The sequence below is a fragment of the Topomyia yanbarensis genome, chromosome 2, assembly GCF_030247195.1.
Source record: "Topomyia yanbarensis strain Yona2022 chromosome 2, ASM3024719v1, whole genome shotgun sequence".
NCBI lineage: Eukaryota > Metazoa > Arthropoda > Insecta > Diptera > Culicidae > Topomyia > Topomyia yanbarensis.
In genome coordinates, this window is record NC_080671.1 from 332,981,662 (window position 1) to 332,995,944 (window position 14,283).

Consider the following 14,283-nt stretch of genomic DNA (forward strand, 5'->3'; position numbering starts at 1 on the left):
GTCCCTGGATGGTCTACTTTCGGACCAAAGATTTAACATCATCGCTATATCGCGTGATCTAACTAAACAATATTCGGGCGTGTACGAAGCAGTATTTTGTTTACGTACTCGCCCGGGAAGTAGAGATTAATGGTGTAGTATCTGTTGAGGGGAATTTCTTTGTGACTGACCAAAGCCGAGATAGCAATACTATTTGATCGTAGTAAGCTTCAAGCTGTAAATTTTCTTTTTTAAGAGGGATTCATATAATCTCTATGTATCCTACTTACAAAATTTTGGTGCACAAACGACCATGTGGAAGTGGGTCGGCCAGTGTATCCAGTATCTAGGTGATCTGCGTAACTACGTAATGCAGAAATAATATAATATTTAGAAAATTCGAGAATGAGGAATTTTTAATTTTACGGTCTGTTCACTTAAACTGTTGGATTCGAAAAGAAAAGGCCTGCTGTCAGCCGATGACGTTTGGACGACAGTTAATCTTGACTCTGCGACTGGTTGACAGTTACCGCACCGCTGTGGATGGTCTCCGAGAGAGGCCTTGTTGCGAAATACGGGGCGAAATAGCTTTCAGAACCCTTCACTTCACCCCTGAATATTCTGGTATCGCCTTTTTGTACCGCGGGTCATGAACTGCCGTCGTTGCAAATAATGGGGCCCTAAAGTTACCCATTGTAGGAAGAAGGCACGGTATGGAAAATGCGGAGTAAATCATGAAAAGTTTCTGTGGAGAGACTCTGCATGAATTGTCGATATATAAATCACACGGGGAAAACTGAAGCATTCTTTGGAGGAACGCTCCGAGAAAAACTGCTAATTAGGGCTACGCCACCGAGCGCGACTAATTTCTACGCTCCCTTGTTCATTAAAAAGAGATTCTGACATTCTGAAAACATCCCAATGTGTCCATATTGGAATTTCATGAATTAAAATCTGCAAACGAGTACGTTGTCGAACAAATAACGGCTAAGTGCGATCTTGTGAACAGAGTTGTAGCCTCACTTTGCTCACCGTGATTAATACACAACGCTGCTGCAAGGCTGCAAGTTTGAATGCGTTTTATTCTTTTGATTCTAAATGGGTAAAACACAAAGGATATTTCGCACTTTTAATTTGGTCTTGGCTTTTGTACTATATATTCATTTCTTATTGAAAGTTTAATAAAAATAAACCCAATAAATCGTTTTTAGGTGCAATATATGTTTTATCGAGAAAATGACTGAAAAGGGCTTCTTTCCGTAAGATTATAAATTATTTATGAAAAATTTGCCAAAAAATGAAATTCGTTACGATGCTAGCAAGTTTTAAAGAATCTTAACATTAAGTAATGTTTCGAGAAAATCTCGTTTTTTTTCATAAAACGTATACAATACATCCAGTGTAAAAAAACTAGATAAGTTTCAATGTAATCCTTGTTGTTATCAACTATTTTGTAACAATTTTTATCAACATACGCGTGAAACTGTATTGATGAGATAGTTTGGTTAATCAGAAATATGTAAGATGGCGGAAAATTTAACTTTTTGTCCCGAGCGGCAAAAAGCCTAGCGCCGCCACTGAGCTTCGTTAAGATCGGTTCAAGTTGAGTCATTAACAAAGCTGAGATGAATACATGACATTATTAGTGGCCGGAAGGCCATTCGCTTCAGCTCAATGAATGTGTGTGCGTGTCTCTTTTCGTGCACTAATCAGCGATGCCACATGTTTTTGTGAAATGGCTGTAGAAGAATAATTAAAATGTCTGTAAAAGTCTGTAGATGGTTGTGTAAATCGAGGGGCAAGTACTAGCAGGTTTGAGTGCGTCGTATTGAAAATACCGACGTATTTTGGATGTAATCAAAGTAATTAATAAACATATTTAAAAATACTTCTGTTATAATTGTAATTAATGTCGATGTTCAAGTACTTAAAGTATTTAAAGTACAAATTGGCGATAATTTTTTATGTGGATTATAGAGGTTTTAACCTTAAGGTCATTCGCCTCTTCGGGTTAGAAAAATATCTTAGGAAACATTTCTAACCCTATGTTCGGGGTCGGGACTCGAACCCAGGTGCGCTGCGTACAAGGCAATCGATTTACCAATACGCTACACCCACTCCCCTTGGCGATAATTAAGTAGTTTATGGTATTTTTGCACTTTGTCCTTTCTGTCTACCCTATATGATAGAGTGCACTTTTTCCATATTTTGAAAATCTTGCGGCAATATGCATGTAACAAGAGCTTTTTTATGACGACACATAGATGTCCGCGCCATAAAATAACCGAAGCTTATATAGCTTCAGCCTATTTCCCCGGAGATATGGATACGGTACCTCCACCCGAATTAACTGCTTTTATTAGTTTCTGCAAAATGAATAATAAACATTTCATTGTTGGGTGCGATGCGAACGCCCATCATACCATATGGGGAAGCACCGACATTAACAGAAGAGGCGAAGACCTTTTTGAATACATATCTTCGAACAATATCGATTTATGTAATAAAGGAGATCAGCCTACATTTGTTACAAAAACTAGACAAGAAGTATTGGATCTAACAATTTGTAGTCCTATACTTTCGACAAATATTAAAAATTGGCATGTCTCAGATGAAGAATCTTTATCTGACCATAAACACATAGTGTTTGAGTACAATGCTGGTGAATTAATCAAAGTTGTCTACAAAAATCCTAGGAACACCAACTGGGAGAGGTATAAGTCAACAATGCAATCTGATAGCACTTTATCGAATAGTACAATTGAATCAACAAAACAATTGGACAGAGTTGCAAAAGATATCACTGAAAGAATTATACAAGCGTATGATGCCAGCTGTCCAGTTAAGGAAGAAATCTCAAACAGAGATGTTCCTTGGTGGAACAGAACTTTAAATATTTTAAGAAAAAAATCTCGGAAGCTTTTTAATAGAGCAAAAACTTCGGGCCGATGGGAAGAATATAAAAAGGCCCTGACAACCTATAATAAAGAGTTAAGAAAATCACGAAGAATAACCTGGAGGAACTATTGTGAGAACATTGAAAAAACCCCAGAAATAGCAAAGCTACAAAAAGTACTTTCTAAAGACCATTCAAATGGACTAGGAAATCTAAAGAAACCAGATGGTAATTTTACTATAAATACAAAAGAAACTCTGGAAATAATGATGGAAACACACTTTCCAGGGTCAAACTTAGTACCGAGGGACGAGGGAATAGATGTAGGGTTTGAAGAGAGCAGGAGGCTAGCTAGGGCCACGAGCAACAACTCATCCCTACCTAACACCATATTCACACATTCTAAAGTTGAATGGGCCGTGAATTCCTTTGAACCGTTCAAATCTCCTGGAAGGGATGGTATTTTTCCTGCACTTCTACAGAGGGGTGGAGCCGCATTGCTTGATTCCTTAACAACAATTTTCGAAGCAAGTTTAAAACTTGGTCACTTACCAAAAATATGGAACCAAGTTCGCGTTGTCTTCATTCCTAAAGCAAGCAAAAAAGACAAAACAAACCCAAAATCTTTTAGACCAATAAGCCTAACATCTACCGTGCTTAAAGTCATGGAAAAGATAATTGACGAACACATAAAATCAAAATATTTACAACTAAATCCCCTTAGTAAATCTCAATTTGCATACCAATCAAATAAATCTACTGTCACAGCTCTACATAAATTAGTAACCAAAATAGAGAGTACTCTCGAGAAAAAAGAAATTGCTCTAGTAGCATTTCTTGACATAGAGGGTGCATTCGATAACGCATCTTACAAATCGATAAAAAAATCAATGGAGAAAAGAAACTTTGATCCTTGCATTAAAGTCTGGATCATGGAAATGCTGAATAACAGAAAAGTATCTGCTGAATTGGGGGAATCGTCCATAACAATAACGACCACTAAGGGATGTCCTCAAGGAGGTGTATTGTCGCCCTTGCTATGGTCGCTTATTGTAGACGATCTACTCAATAAACTTGCGGAAAAAGGCTTTGAAGTTGTTGGATTTGCTGACGACGTGGTCATAATAGTTCGTGGGAAGTTCGACGACATCATCACAGATCGAATGCAATCTGCATTGAACTGCACTTTCCAGTGGTGCCAAGGAGAAGGGTTAAACATAAACCCCTCTAAAGCAGTTTTGGTTCCGTTTACTCGCAGAAGAAAAGTGACGCTCAAAAGTCTGACAATTAATGGATCTATCCTAAAATATTCGTCAAGTACAAAATATTTAGGAGTCATTCTAGATGAGAAACTTAACTGGAACTTACACTTAGAGCAGGTAATAAGCAAAGCCACAAATGCTCTCTGGATAAGTAAGAAAACTTTTGGAAAAAAGTGGGGGCTTAAACCTAAAATGATTCATTGGATCTACACGGTTATAGTAAGACCAAAGATAGTGTATGCTGCACTAGTATGGTGGGCGAAAACAAAGCAATGTACGGCCCGGCAAAAAATAGACAAATTACAACGCTTGGCCTGCATGGCCATAACAGGAGCAATGTATAGTACACCAACAAAGGCCATAGAGGCAGCTCTTAATAAGCTTCCACTGCATCAATACGTGCAAATGGAAGCCAAAAAGAGTGCACTAAGGCTGCGAAGAAACAATAATTTTCTTGAAGGCAATCTTTTTGGGCATCTGAGTATACTGAAAGATTTCTTCATGAATCCATTAGTAGCAATGAATGAAGACTGGATGGAAAAAAGCCTAAACCTAGACATACCGTACCAAGTGGTTGAAATGGACCGTCGAACTTGGGAGATAGGAGGCCCAAATATTCTACCAGGATCAATTAATTTCTACACAGATGGATCACAAATGAACGATAGCACTGGAGCTGGAGTGACTGGTCCTGGGCTTGATGTCTCGATACCAATGGGAAGATGGACAACTGTTTTCCTTGCAGAAATATATGCCATCTTAGAGTGTGCATCTATATGTTTAAAAAGGAACTAGACGCGCACGGATTTGCATATTTTCTGACAGTCCGGCAGCTCTGAATGCACTAAAATCCTACGAATGCCAATCCAAATTGGTGTGGGAATGTATGACACTACTGAAGCAACTGGCTGATAAAAACCAGGTTTATCTGTACTGGGTACCAGGCCACTGTGGAATCGAAGGAAATGAAAAAGCCGATATACTAGCTAGACAAGGCTCAAACTTACCATTCATTGGACCAGAGCCTTTCTGCGGGGTGTCCAACTGTGTACTACAAATGGAAATCAAAAAATGGGAGGAAGATGCAATACAGTCAAACTGGATTGCAACAAATACTTCAAGGCAATCAAAACTGTTCATAACTCCAAACAAGCGAGTTATGGAAAAAATACTAAACATAAATAAAAAATCACTAAGCATTGTTATTGGGCTACTTACGGGGCACGGCCCGGCCAGATATCATTTGAAAAAGATAAATCGAAGTCAAACAGAAGTCTGTCGGTTTTGTGACTGTGATATAGAGACCTCTCAACATTTGCTCTGCGACTGTCCAGCACTACTAGTGCGTAGAAAACAATATTTCAACAAGGCCATACTAAGTCCTTGTGAAATCTGGTTAGAAAATCCCAACGTGGTAGTTAAATTCATTCTAAGAATTATACCAGACTGGGGTACTTCGCACCATCAGACAACGACAGTTACCCTCAATGGTAACTCGTCGACCTGAACCGATGCGATATTAAGCAGGGGTATACCACAATAGATCAACTCAATGGTCGCGGTGGTTCCAAATCCCAACAAAAAAAAAAGGACCTATGGGGTGGTATAACAAATATTTCAGAAAACTAGCATTAGGCGGCGCTATTGAGCATGTCAGTTGTTTGACCTTATGTATCTAAATTTCCTGATTTTTAGCGGATCAGTGTTTTCAACAAAGTTGCTTACGAGATCAGAACCTTCGCGGTGGTATGGGATTCTTTCACTGGGGGCGCCAGTGAACCAGAGTATGTAATTTTTACGACGTATTCTATCTCAAATTCCTCTTTGGATGGTCGTTGTTATCATTTCGAACTAAATCCGAAAATGGTGAATCGTACTAAGGGAAAAAATAAATCGATGATATTCCGAAATAAGCTCACTAAATCGTCAAGTGACGTTTCTCTTTCTTCTCTAAACTTATTTTTATTACTGGTACAATGTTCATAAAATTATATTTATTCAAGATTTTGGAATATGTGCGATAAGAAATTTAGGTTTGGAAGTCGTAAAACTCCTATGAACCATTTGTGTAGTACCACTTACCACCTTGAAGGTTTCGATCTCCAGAGCAACATTGCCGAAGACGCATATCTGCTGAGAAATCAGAAACTTTAGATACAGTAGATCGAACAAAATTAATGCTCACTAGCGCCGCCTGGCAGCAGAACTCCGGATACTCATTCACCCATTCAAAAGGTCACATTCTACTGCCAATGTTTGCAGAAGAAAGTAGTGTTCCAAACGATACGGATCATGAGGTATTCCAAAAATTATCTGTTTTATACAAAGTGCAACGCGCGAGTGCCCCTGTCACAAAAATCCTAGTTCCACTAGAATGTTACTTTAAAAGTAGAGTGGAAATTGAATACTATTGTGAAGGAATCACTCGTATTTGAATACAGTTATTTTAGTTCAATTTTACTAAACACGATTACTCTTATAAAAGTCTAGATGTTTGGCTACGTCTGTAGGAGACTATCGAAAGTCTGAAAAATACAGACATGTCTGTAAATCTGGCATCGCTGTTCTGGGCCTCCGAAATAATTGTCAAAGTTTGAGCGAATCCTATTCATTTCTTTTTCAAGAAATGTTAAAAAAAACTTGATTTTTCGATCTTGGTTCTGGACACAAATACCAGGAACTTTTGGTCATTAAAATCATTTCCATATTCTGGATTAATTTATATTAATTTGTGTTTTGTATGTGAATGGACTCATATCTCCGAAGGTAAAAGCACGATTCATACAAAATAATCATACAAAAATAATCCATAAATGACGTAGCATTATATGGGGTAGGGGGAGTTTTGTATTTTTTGATGATGAGTGACGACAGGGGGGTAGGGGGTCTTGTCATGCTACGTAGCTTTTTAAAGGGGAATAACTATCATCGTTTTTTTATTTTTTTTTATAATTTTGCGGGGACAAGGGGGTAGAGTTACCGTCAAGCTACGTAATTACCAGGGGGGGGGGGGGGTATTTAGAAATTTGTGACGAAATGCTACGATGGGGGAGGGGGGTTTTAAAAATCGCTCAAAAATGCTACGTCATTTATGGATGGTCCCTTAACAGCTTTTGAGAGCATTCCAGCTCATGGAGTAAATCGCTTGGCTAACTATTTTGAGAGTGCTGTTCGAAAGCTTCACATTATAAGGAGCAATATTTATTGACAAGGCAAGTGAGTGTTTCTAACCCACTCATATATTTTTTTTCTCTCTCTCTGCAAAACGTAGATCTATCTATGATATTGAAGGGTTGATATGCTTTTAATGGATTATTCAAAAGATCCATCTAGCTTTGTGTTGCTTAAGTATCATCCAACGTTCAGCCTATTAGTAACCACTGATTCGATCATCGCAAAGTAAACTACACTTGCTGTCAACCTTTTCAGCTGAAACCAAACTAATTGGCAGTCAATTTGAGAAAAAATAGACAAACAAACTCCGTTAGCAGATTTATTTATAGATAGGAGGAAACCGGATACGATTCGCCAATCGGTGGTTTGAATGGGGGAGACATTGAAGCAACTGCGCCATTCAAGTTACCATTGCGAAGCACCCAGTTTTAAGTGACAAGTTGCACTCTCGTAAGCGATCGTAATAGACCGACGTCGTTTGAATACATATATGTACAGCACATTTCACTTTTGCTCGCGAAACCGATGCAATCACCAGCCGGAATAGCTAGCGTATGGGGGTAGTTTAGTCATACTTTCGGAACTGCTAGTTTATGCAACGCATTGATGGGTTAGGTCAACCACGCGCTATCTACTTGGCCGTGAATTCACATCAAGCGGACGACCCCGAAGGACACCGATGGCAGCAGCAGTGCACACTCATTCCCCTTTGGATGCAACTGAAACCCGGTTTCTGCAATCGAGCTTTGGCATCACAAAGCAAATAGCAAATTGTGAATTCCCCGTCAGTTCTGTGGACCATAAATTTGCAACTCAGTGTCACCTGTTGGCATTCTGAAGCTGGCGTGGCCTCCAGTTTCAACCTTATACGATGATTACGATATTAATATGAACACAATACGTTTTTCACTACCTACATGCACTGTAAATTGTGCAAACCAATGGACACGCATGTGCAGAGGAAATTCGTCTCCAACCCAACCGGTCAACCCACAAGCGCATCATGGAATTTCGTACTTATCAGATGCGAATACATTCGGTACACATGTAAGCCGTCATGAAAACGGTGATTTATATTTCGATTGCATCTTGTCTTTTGAATTGTCTCTTGGCAAAGTCAAGGCCAAGAAGTGCAAGGTCATTGACGTACCTTTTTGGTCTCATCATCATGTCCCTACATATCTTTCATTTGAGTGTTTGTTCCATTTTGGCAGATCAGTCTACGATTTTTTCGAATGACTAGCTTTTTTATATTACTTTTTTATATTAAATACTATTTCAAAGCGATTTTTAACTATTTTAATGAACCCAACTGATATCTGTTAAAGAGTCTTATAGTCAAAAACAAACCAAAAAATATTTTGGAGAATTTATTACTTCACTTGTGCTTCCGATGTTTCGGTAGTGCTGTGTACTTTCCCTTACGCTTATGTAACGCCTTCGGTGGGGACTCACCTTCTCCTGAAGATGTCGATGACCTATCCACGTTGGATGGCTTTCGCTTATTTGGATCCAAACGGAAGTTTTCGTCCTTGTCTAGCTTGCTGATGTCGGCATCGTGCGATTGAGTTCTGGATGAGTCAGAGACGATCGGTGACGATGGCGTTGTAGATATGCAGCTAGATGATGCATCAGAATTGGCACTAGGTTCGCTAGAAAGGAGTTGATTCAGGGTAAAGCTTCCATTACTAGACTGGTTCAGTAAGGTTTGCGAACAAAGACTAGCTGTGACTTGTCGCACCATTTCTTCGATAAACTCAATTGTATTCAATCGATTGTTTTTCAGGTAAACAAAAGCAATCAGTTCGTCTATTGTACAACCTGTGCGGAATGTAGCGTGTTATTTTACTGAATGGTTTTCCAATCTAAACATATTACCATGCTGATTTCGGCCACAGTGATAGTAGATCCCTTTGATAACGTATCGAAAAAACTTTTTTGGAATCATTCTGATGTCGCTTTTTCAAGTTTACCTCGGATTTGCATTGTGACATTTTGGTGGTAAGGTCTACTTGGATTGCTGATTTAGTTACAGGTTTGGTTTCAAAAAAGTTCCACACAAAATGTGTTCGGTCATTACAGCCTCCATTGATTCATTGATGACCACGTGCAATAGAAGAATTACATGGCAACAACATGTAACAGTTTTATCCCGAGTGGGTACTAAAATAAGCATAGGGTAAGGGTCTATGTATTACTAAAAATTTGTCGCATTTTAGAAATATATACGCTTGCATTACAAATACATAAAATCACTCGCAATGCGTTTGTTCCAATGAAATCGTCATAACCGTGTTCGATCTCGTCCAAGAAGATTAAATTTTTGTTTTGTCATCGCGTGTGTAAGTGAAAATAAAAATATCAAGATAATAGCTGATGGCTATTTGGATACACCCTTTGTGCAAGGGCTGTATACCCAAGTAACCATAAGCATTAAGCCATTGCACTATATTGGCTATACATTTGCACTAATGTTGCATTGAAACTCCATTACAGCATTAACAACGCAATAAAGCTCTATATTAGCATCAATAATGCATAACTGCACAGCCGACATATAGCATTATAGCTTGCTCTATATGCGTATATAAAGCTGATATAACGCGTACATGCTTCAAGGATCTTTAAAGCATATAAACTTTACAAGTGCATTTAATGCCATTATAGAGCAAAAAAGCTGATATAATGCTATTGTAATTCTGTGGGTTTGTTTGTTATGCAACTCTTCTTGAAGATTATATTCGGCATATTTCATTTCAATCGAACATATGCAATATAGTCCAGGAAGCAAACGCAGCGCACTTACCGTGAAGGACGAGGCAAGGTATCTCAGTTCGAGACTTACTAAAGGTAATTTTCGTAAACATTCATATCATGTGAGAACGAAAACACATTAAGGATATTCATTACAATGCATTAGAACAGAGTCAATTACGGTTTTAAACAGAATATTTTATTTTAAAATTTTTCCTTTTTGCTCATGATACCGAATGGAAACATAAGAAATGGTTTAAAAACCATGGTGGACAATGACAACCAACTGAAGTTTTTAATAGCATTAGTATTGCCAATATATTGCCAATTTTGTTATATAATAGCATTAGTACTGCAGAAACGAGCTGTCAATCTCTGCACAGTAATAGCACTATTTTTCGCCTTTTCTGGCATAATACCAGCATTATATAAGTATTTAGGGCTTCATGGCTTTTTAGGACAGCTTTATATGTGGATCTAAAGCAGATATTAGGCTACGTTATAATGCTTATTGGTTACTTGGGTGATCGACGGCTCAGCTAAAATGTGTTACTGATACTGATACACAACTAAGGACCAATTTCTCCCTTTCTTTTAAATTTGGTTGCATTAATTTCGCGTCCCTCAGATGAAACCTTCTTTTCGCGGGTAGTGAAGGCCGCATGATAGTATTAGCTAATGGGAAGGCTTCTCCAACGACCGACATCCCGTCAAGTTCAATGGACGTCGATTTGAATGTTTACGCGGTTGGCAAAAAACATACTGATAAACTTCCATTTCGATAAAAAAAATATATCCATCTAATATAACCGTAACCTGGGTGGACCAAAGATACGCTATTTAACATCATCGATAAATCGCGTTATCTAACTAAATAATACTTGGTCGTGACCGATATTGCCATGATCCCACCAGATGAACGTAGATTATCTGTAAACGATATTGAACAGGTAAATATAGTTGCTTGCTGCCAGTTTTTTAACGAAGAAGTATTGTGTCTACGTACCCACCCGACAAGTAAAGATTGATGGTGTACTCTTCGACATGGGTGCGAAGATTTGCTGAGAAAGGGGGTTGGCCTTTCAACCCTTTGTTTTAGTCAGTGAAAATTCTAGATTGCACGCATTTGCATTCAGCAAAACTATTAGTATAAGAAAACAAATTAGTTCCCATTAACCTCATTTCCGGCCTTTCGCCAAATCTACTCCTCCAAACTTGGTTCTTTTGAACTGGGTTCTTCTTTTTGTACCGCCTTCGCTGCAAACATGTGGGCCATAGTAGAAATAAGCTATAATGTGTAAAACGCGGAGAGAATCATGAAAATGATTCTTGCAATGGGTATGCTGAAAAGTCTTTCTACTGTTGGGAGACTCCGCATGATCTCTCGACATATTCCACGTACAAATTATGCGGGAAAACTGGAGCATCCTTTTGAAGGAACACTCCGAAAAGAAATGCTAAAGAGAGGGCCACGAGTATTTTATATGTGAATGGATTCATATCATTCATCTTGTGCACTAAAGACAAGCCCATTGAGGGATCATCTTCTAATGTACCTATAAATTTTCGATTTAGCAAAATCATTTCCTTGCGTTGCGTAAGCCTGGTATACTTCGTAGATTGCAGACTGATAACTCATTTTCAGCCAGACTAGTTGAGGAGCATTGTGTGGGAATAACAATTGATCCAGTCCAAGCGAGAATTTCGCCTGAGAGCCACCATTGCGGGCCACGACCATCTTTACCGTAACTTGGGATGAGAAAGGAAGTGTTGATGTGGTACTTACTTAACGGAAGGTCTCGACTCAGTGACACTCCAATAAGTACCACGGCTTGGGTAGTGGGTGGGTTGTTAGTCAGGATTCGCTTCAAACAAGCGATGTGACTGAGAATACACTTTCGTGCATAAGATGTTTGAATAGTTTATTGACTGTAGGATACGTCAATGTTCTAGGCGTTTAAACTCTGGGTAATGGTTTATCGAGATTGTTTCTTCAAAAACAACTTGAACTCCGGACAGCCGGTGATATTAACATCATGCACGAATCAAACACCCAACGTTTCCAAATAGTACGTCCAAATACTTATTCTTAGCTCAGTATAATTGACTGATTAGTTAATGAACTAAAAGTAAACCATTAAATATGCCATAAAACATTTGTTTTTTTTTGTGTTGAAATGATTGCTGTAAATTGGTAATTGGATTTGAATTGATCTTGCTAATTGTGAATTCTCCACCCTCATACATAATTCAATAGACAATCACTCAGACAAGACAATGCGTATTTCCCACACGCATTAAAGACCCAGTGGATTCGTTTTCTAGTTGATCATATAAACACTAAACAAACAAATAAATTAGTGTGCTCAGTCCAACGAAATGTCAGCTCGATTGGCATCAACCGGGCGATTCGTGTTTCCTTATAATACCATCAAATGAAAATACATTTAAAATTACATACGACAAAATATGTGCAATTCAGAATATAACGAAATGAAGATTGCTTAATTATTTGCATTAAAAAAAGATCGGAAAAAATAGTTGCATAACCAAGGTGGTTCATTTTCAAAGATAGCACTGTTGATGAATCACTTTATAAAAATTGGTGATAAGGGACGCGGACGAAAATAGCTGACCACCGCCTAAGAAGAGATGCAACTAGGGTAAAACCACAAACTGTTAATTTTATTAAAATATATTCACAGTTTGAGCTGCTGAAATTTAGCTGCTACACAACGGGTTTTAGTTCTATCCGAACAAGTGCCCTTTGACGGGCCTCCGAACATAATAACTCGAGGAAAAGCTGTTACAAAGTCGAATTAAGTGGTTCCTGGTCTCGGAAGTCTTTAGTTAACAGATTAAATTATTTGATTATATTCGTACCTCAGCTGGTACTAGAAGACTTCACTCCCTATGTCATGGGGTTGTCTTCATGATGATAACCGACCTACCTTACTGCAGCATGATATTTGCGACAATTTCAATATGACCATCTTGAATACAGGAGAAATGACACGAATGCCTACGCCAGTAGCGCGCCTTATGTTGTTTTCGTTTTTGACAGTCCACTACACCGGTGTAGTCGGTGCTACACTCATTCAAACTTGGGCGTAGCACCAGGTAAAAACATAAACGCTATTAGATTTATCATTGTACGCGACCTCGCTACAATTAGATTGTACCCATTGATTGAAAGAGTTACACGTCCACTATATCCGAAACTAGCGAATCAAAACAAGAAATTCTTCCGGTGGTTCAAGGTTTTGGTTGGCTTGATTCTCGACATTGCGATTAAAGGTCAGACGAAACGAGCTTTCGGCACAAACACCCGTAGACGGTCTTCCACTCCGTGTTGGGATAGAGAGTGCTTAGAACTGTGCACGAAAAAGTCATATAAGCACTTTTTGACCTATGATTCGTTTGAATATTTTCGAATATATGCGACGTTAGAAAAGTAAATGAAAAACTTGATGAAAGCTGAAACATGCGGATATTGGCATCGGTTCGACGACAGATTAACGAGATAAACAATTTTTCGTCTATTGGTTACGTTGTGCATTCGATTCAACCTTTGATTGGAGTATATGGAACCAAGAATCCTTTTTCAACGGCAGCGGTATTCTATGTAGCTCCACATTCAAACCATAAATGTTAAAAGCAGTATACAAACATAACGATTGTTCTTTAAACACACAAATTTATCAGACAGCACAGATACTCGCTGTGCTAAAACATGCTCTTCACAAAACTGACGGTTGTATATTTACCTACTAATGATCATACCTACATCATGAATTTTATTTATTTATTTATTTATTATTTATTGTAGACCTGTGCAATCTTCGGCAAAGCAGACATTTTCAGGTTGTCAGCATACAATACTTTGTCGCAGTTTTTACTGATAGCATAGATCATTCACAAACAATATAAAGATGAGCGGTTCCAGTATACAGCCTTGGGGAACTCCAGAAGTTAGTTGAAATAAATCTGGCTCCTACACCATCATAGTCAGTAAACTCGCGAAATTCTACACCTTGCGGCCATGTTGAAAATAGCATTGATTTGTCCCGCAGTTCTGGTTTAACACCTACCTTGAAAGACACAAATGTCGTCGTAGATATATGTCGGTCCCTCGGTTTTAAGCTTTTCACGACACGTCGTCAGACAGCCTTTGGCAACTGCCAGAATGTCCGTTTCTGTTACCTCCGGCGATATTTT

The 14,283-nt window shown here is 38.5% G+C and overlaps 2 protein-coding genes across 4 annotated transcripts in view; one reads left to right on the top strand and one right to left on the bottom strand.

Moving 5' to 3' along the window:
- The window catches only part of LOC131683952 (mucin-5AC), a 297,456-nt gene that overhangs the window by 79,261 nt on the left and 203,912 nt on the right, over window positions 1–14,283 (top strand). The window lies entirely within an intron of this gene.
- Window positions 8,649–9,304, bottom strand: LOC131683954 (uncharacterized). The gene is made up of 2 exons (XM_058966374.1): window positions 9,190–9,304; window positions 8,649–9,132 (listed from the first exon to the last, which is right to left on the bottom strand). Exons 1-2 carry the CDS (start codon window positions 9,257–9,259, stop codon window positions 8,690–8,692), a joined length of 513 nt encoding a protein of 170 aa, XP_058822357.1. The 5' UTR covers window positions 9,260–9,304; the 3' UTR covers window positions 8,649–8,689.

Coding starts and splice junctions, on each gene's coding strand:
- LOC131683954 (XM_058966374.1), bottom strand. CDS start 9,259: ATGATTCCAAAAAAGTTTTTTCGATACGTTATCAAAGGGATCTACTAT. Junction 9,133..9,189: donor CTGTGGCCGAAATCAGCATG/GTAATATGTTTA, acceptor CATTCCGCACAG/GTTGTACAATAGACGAACTG.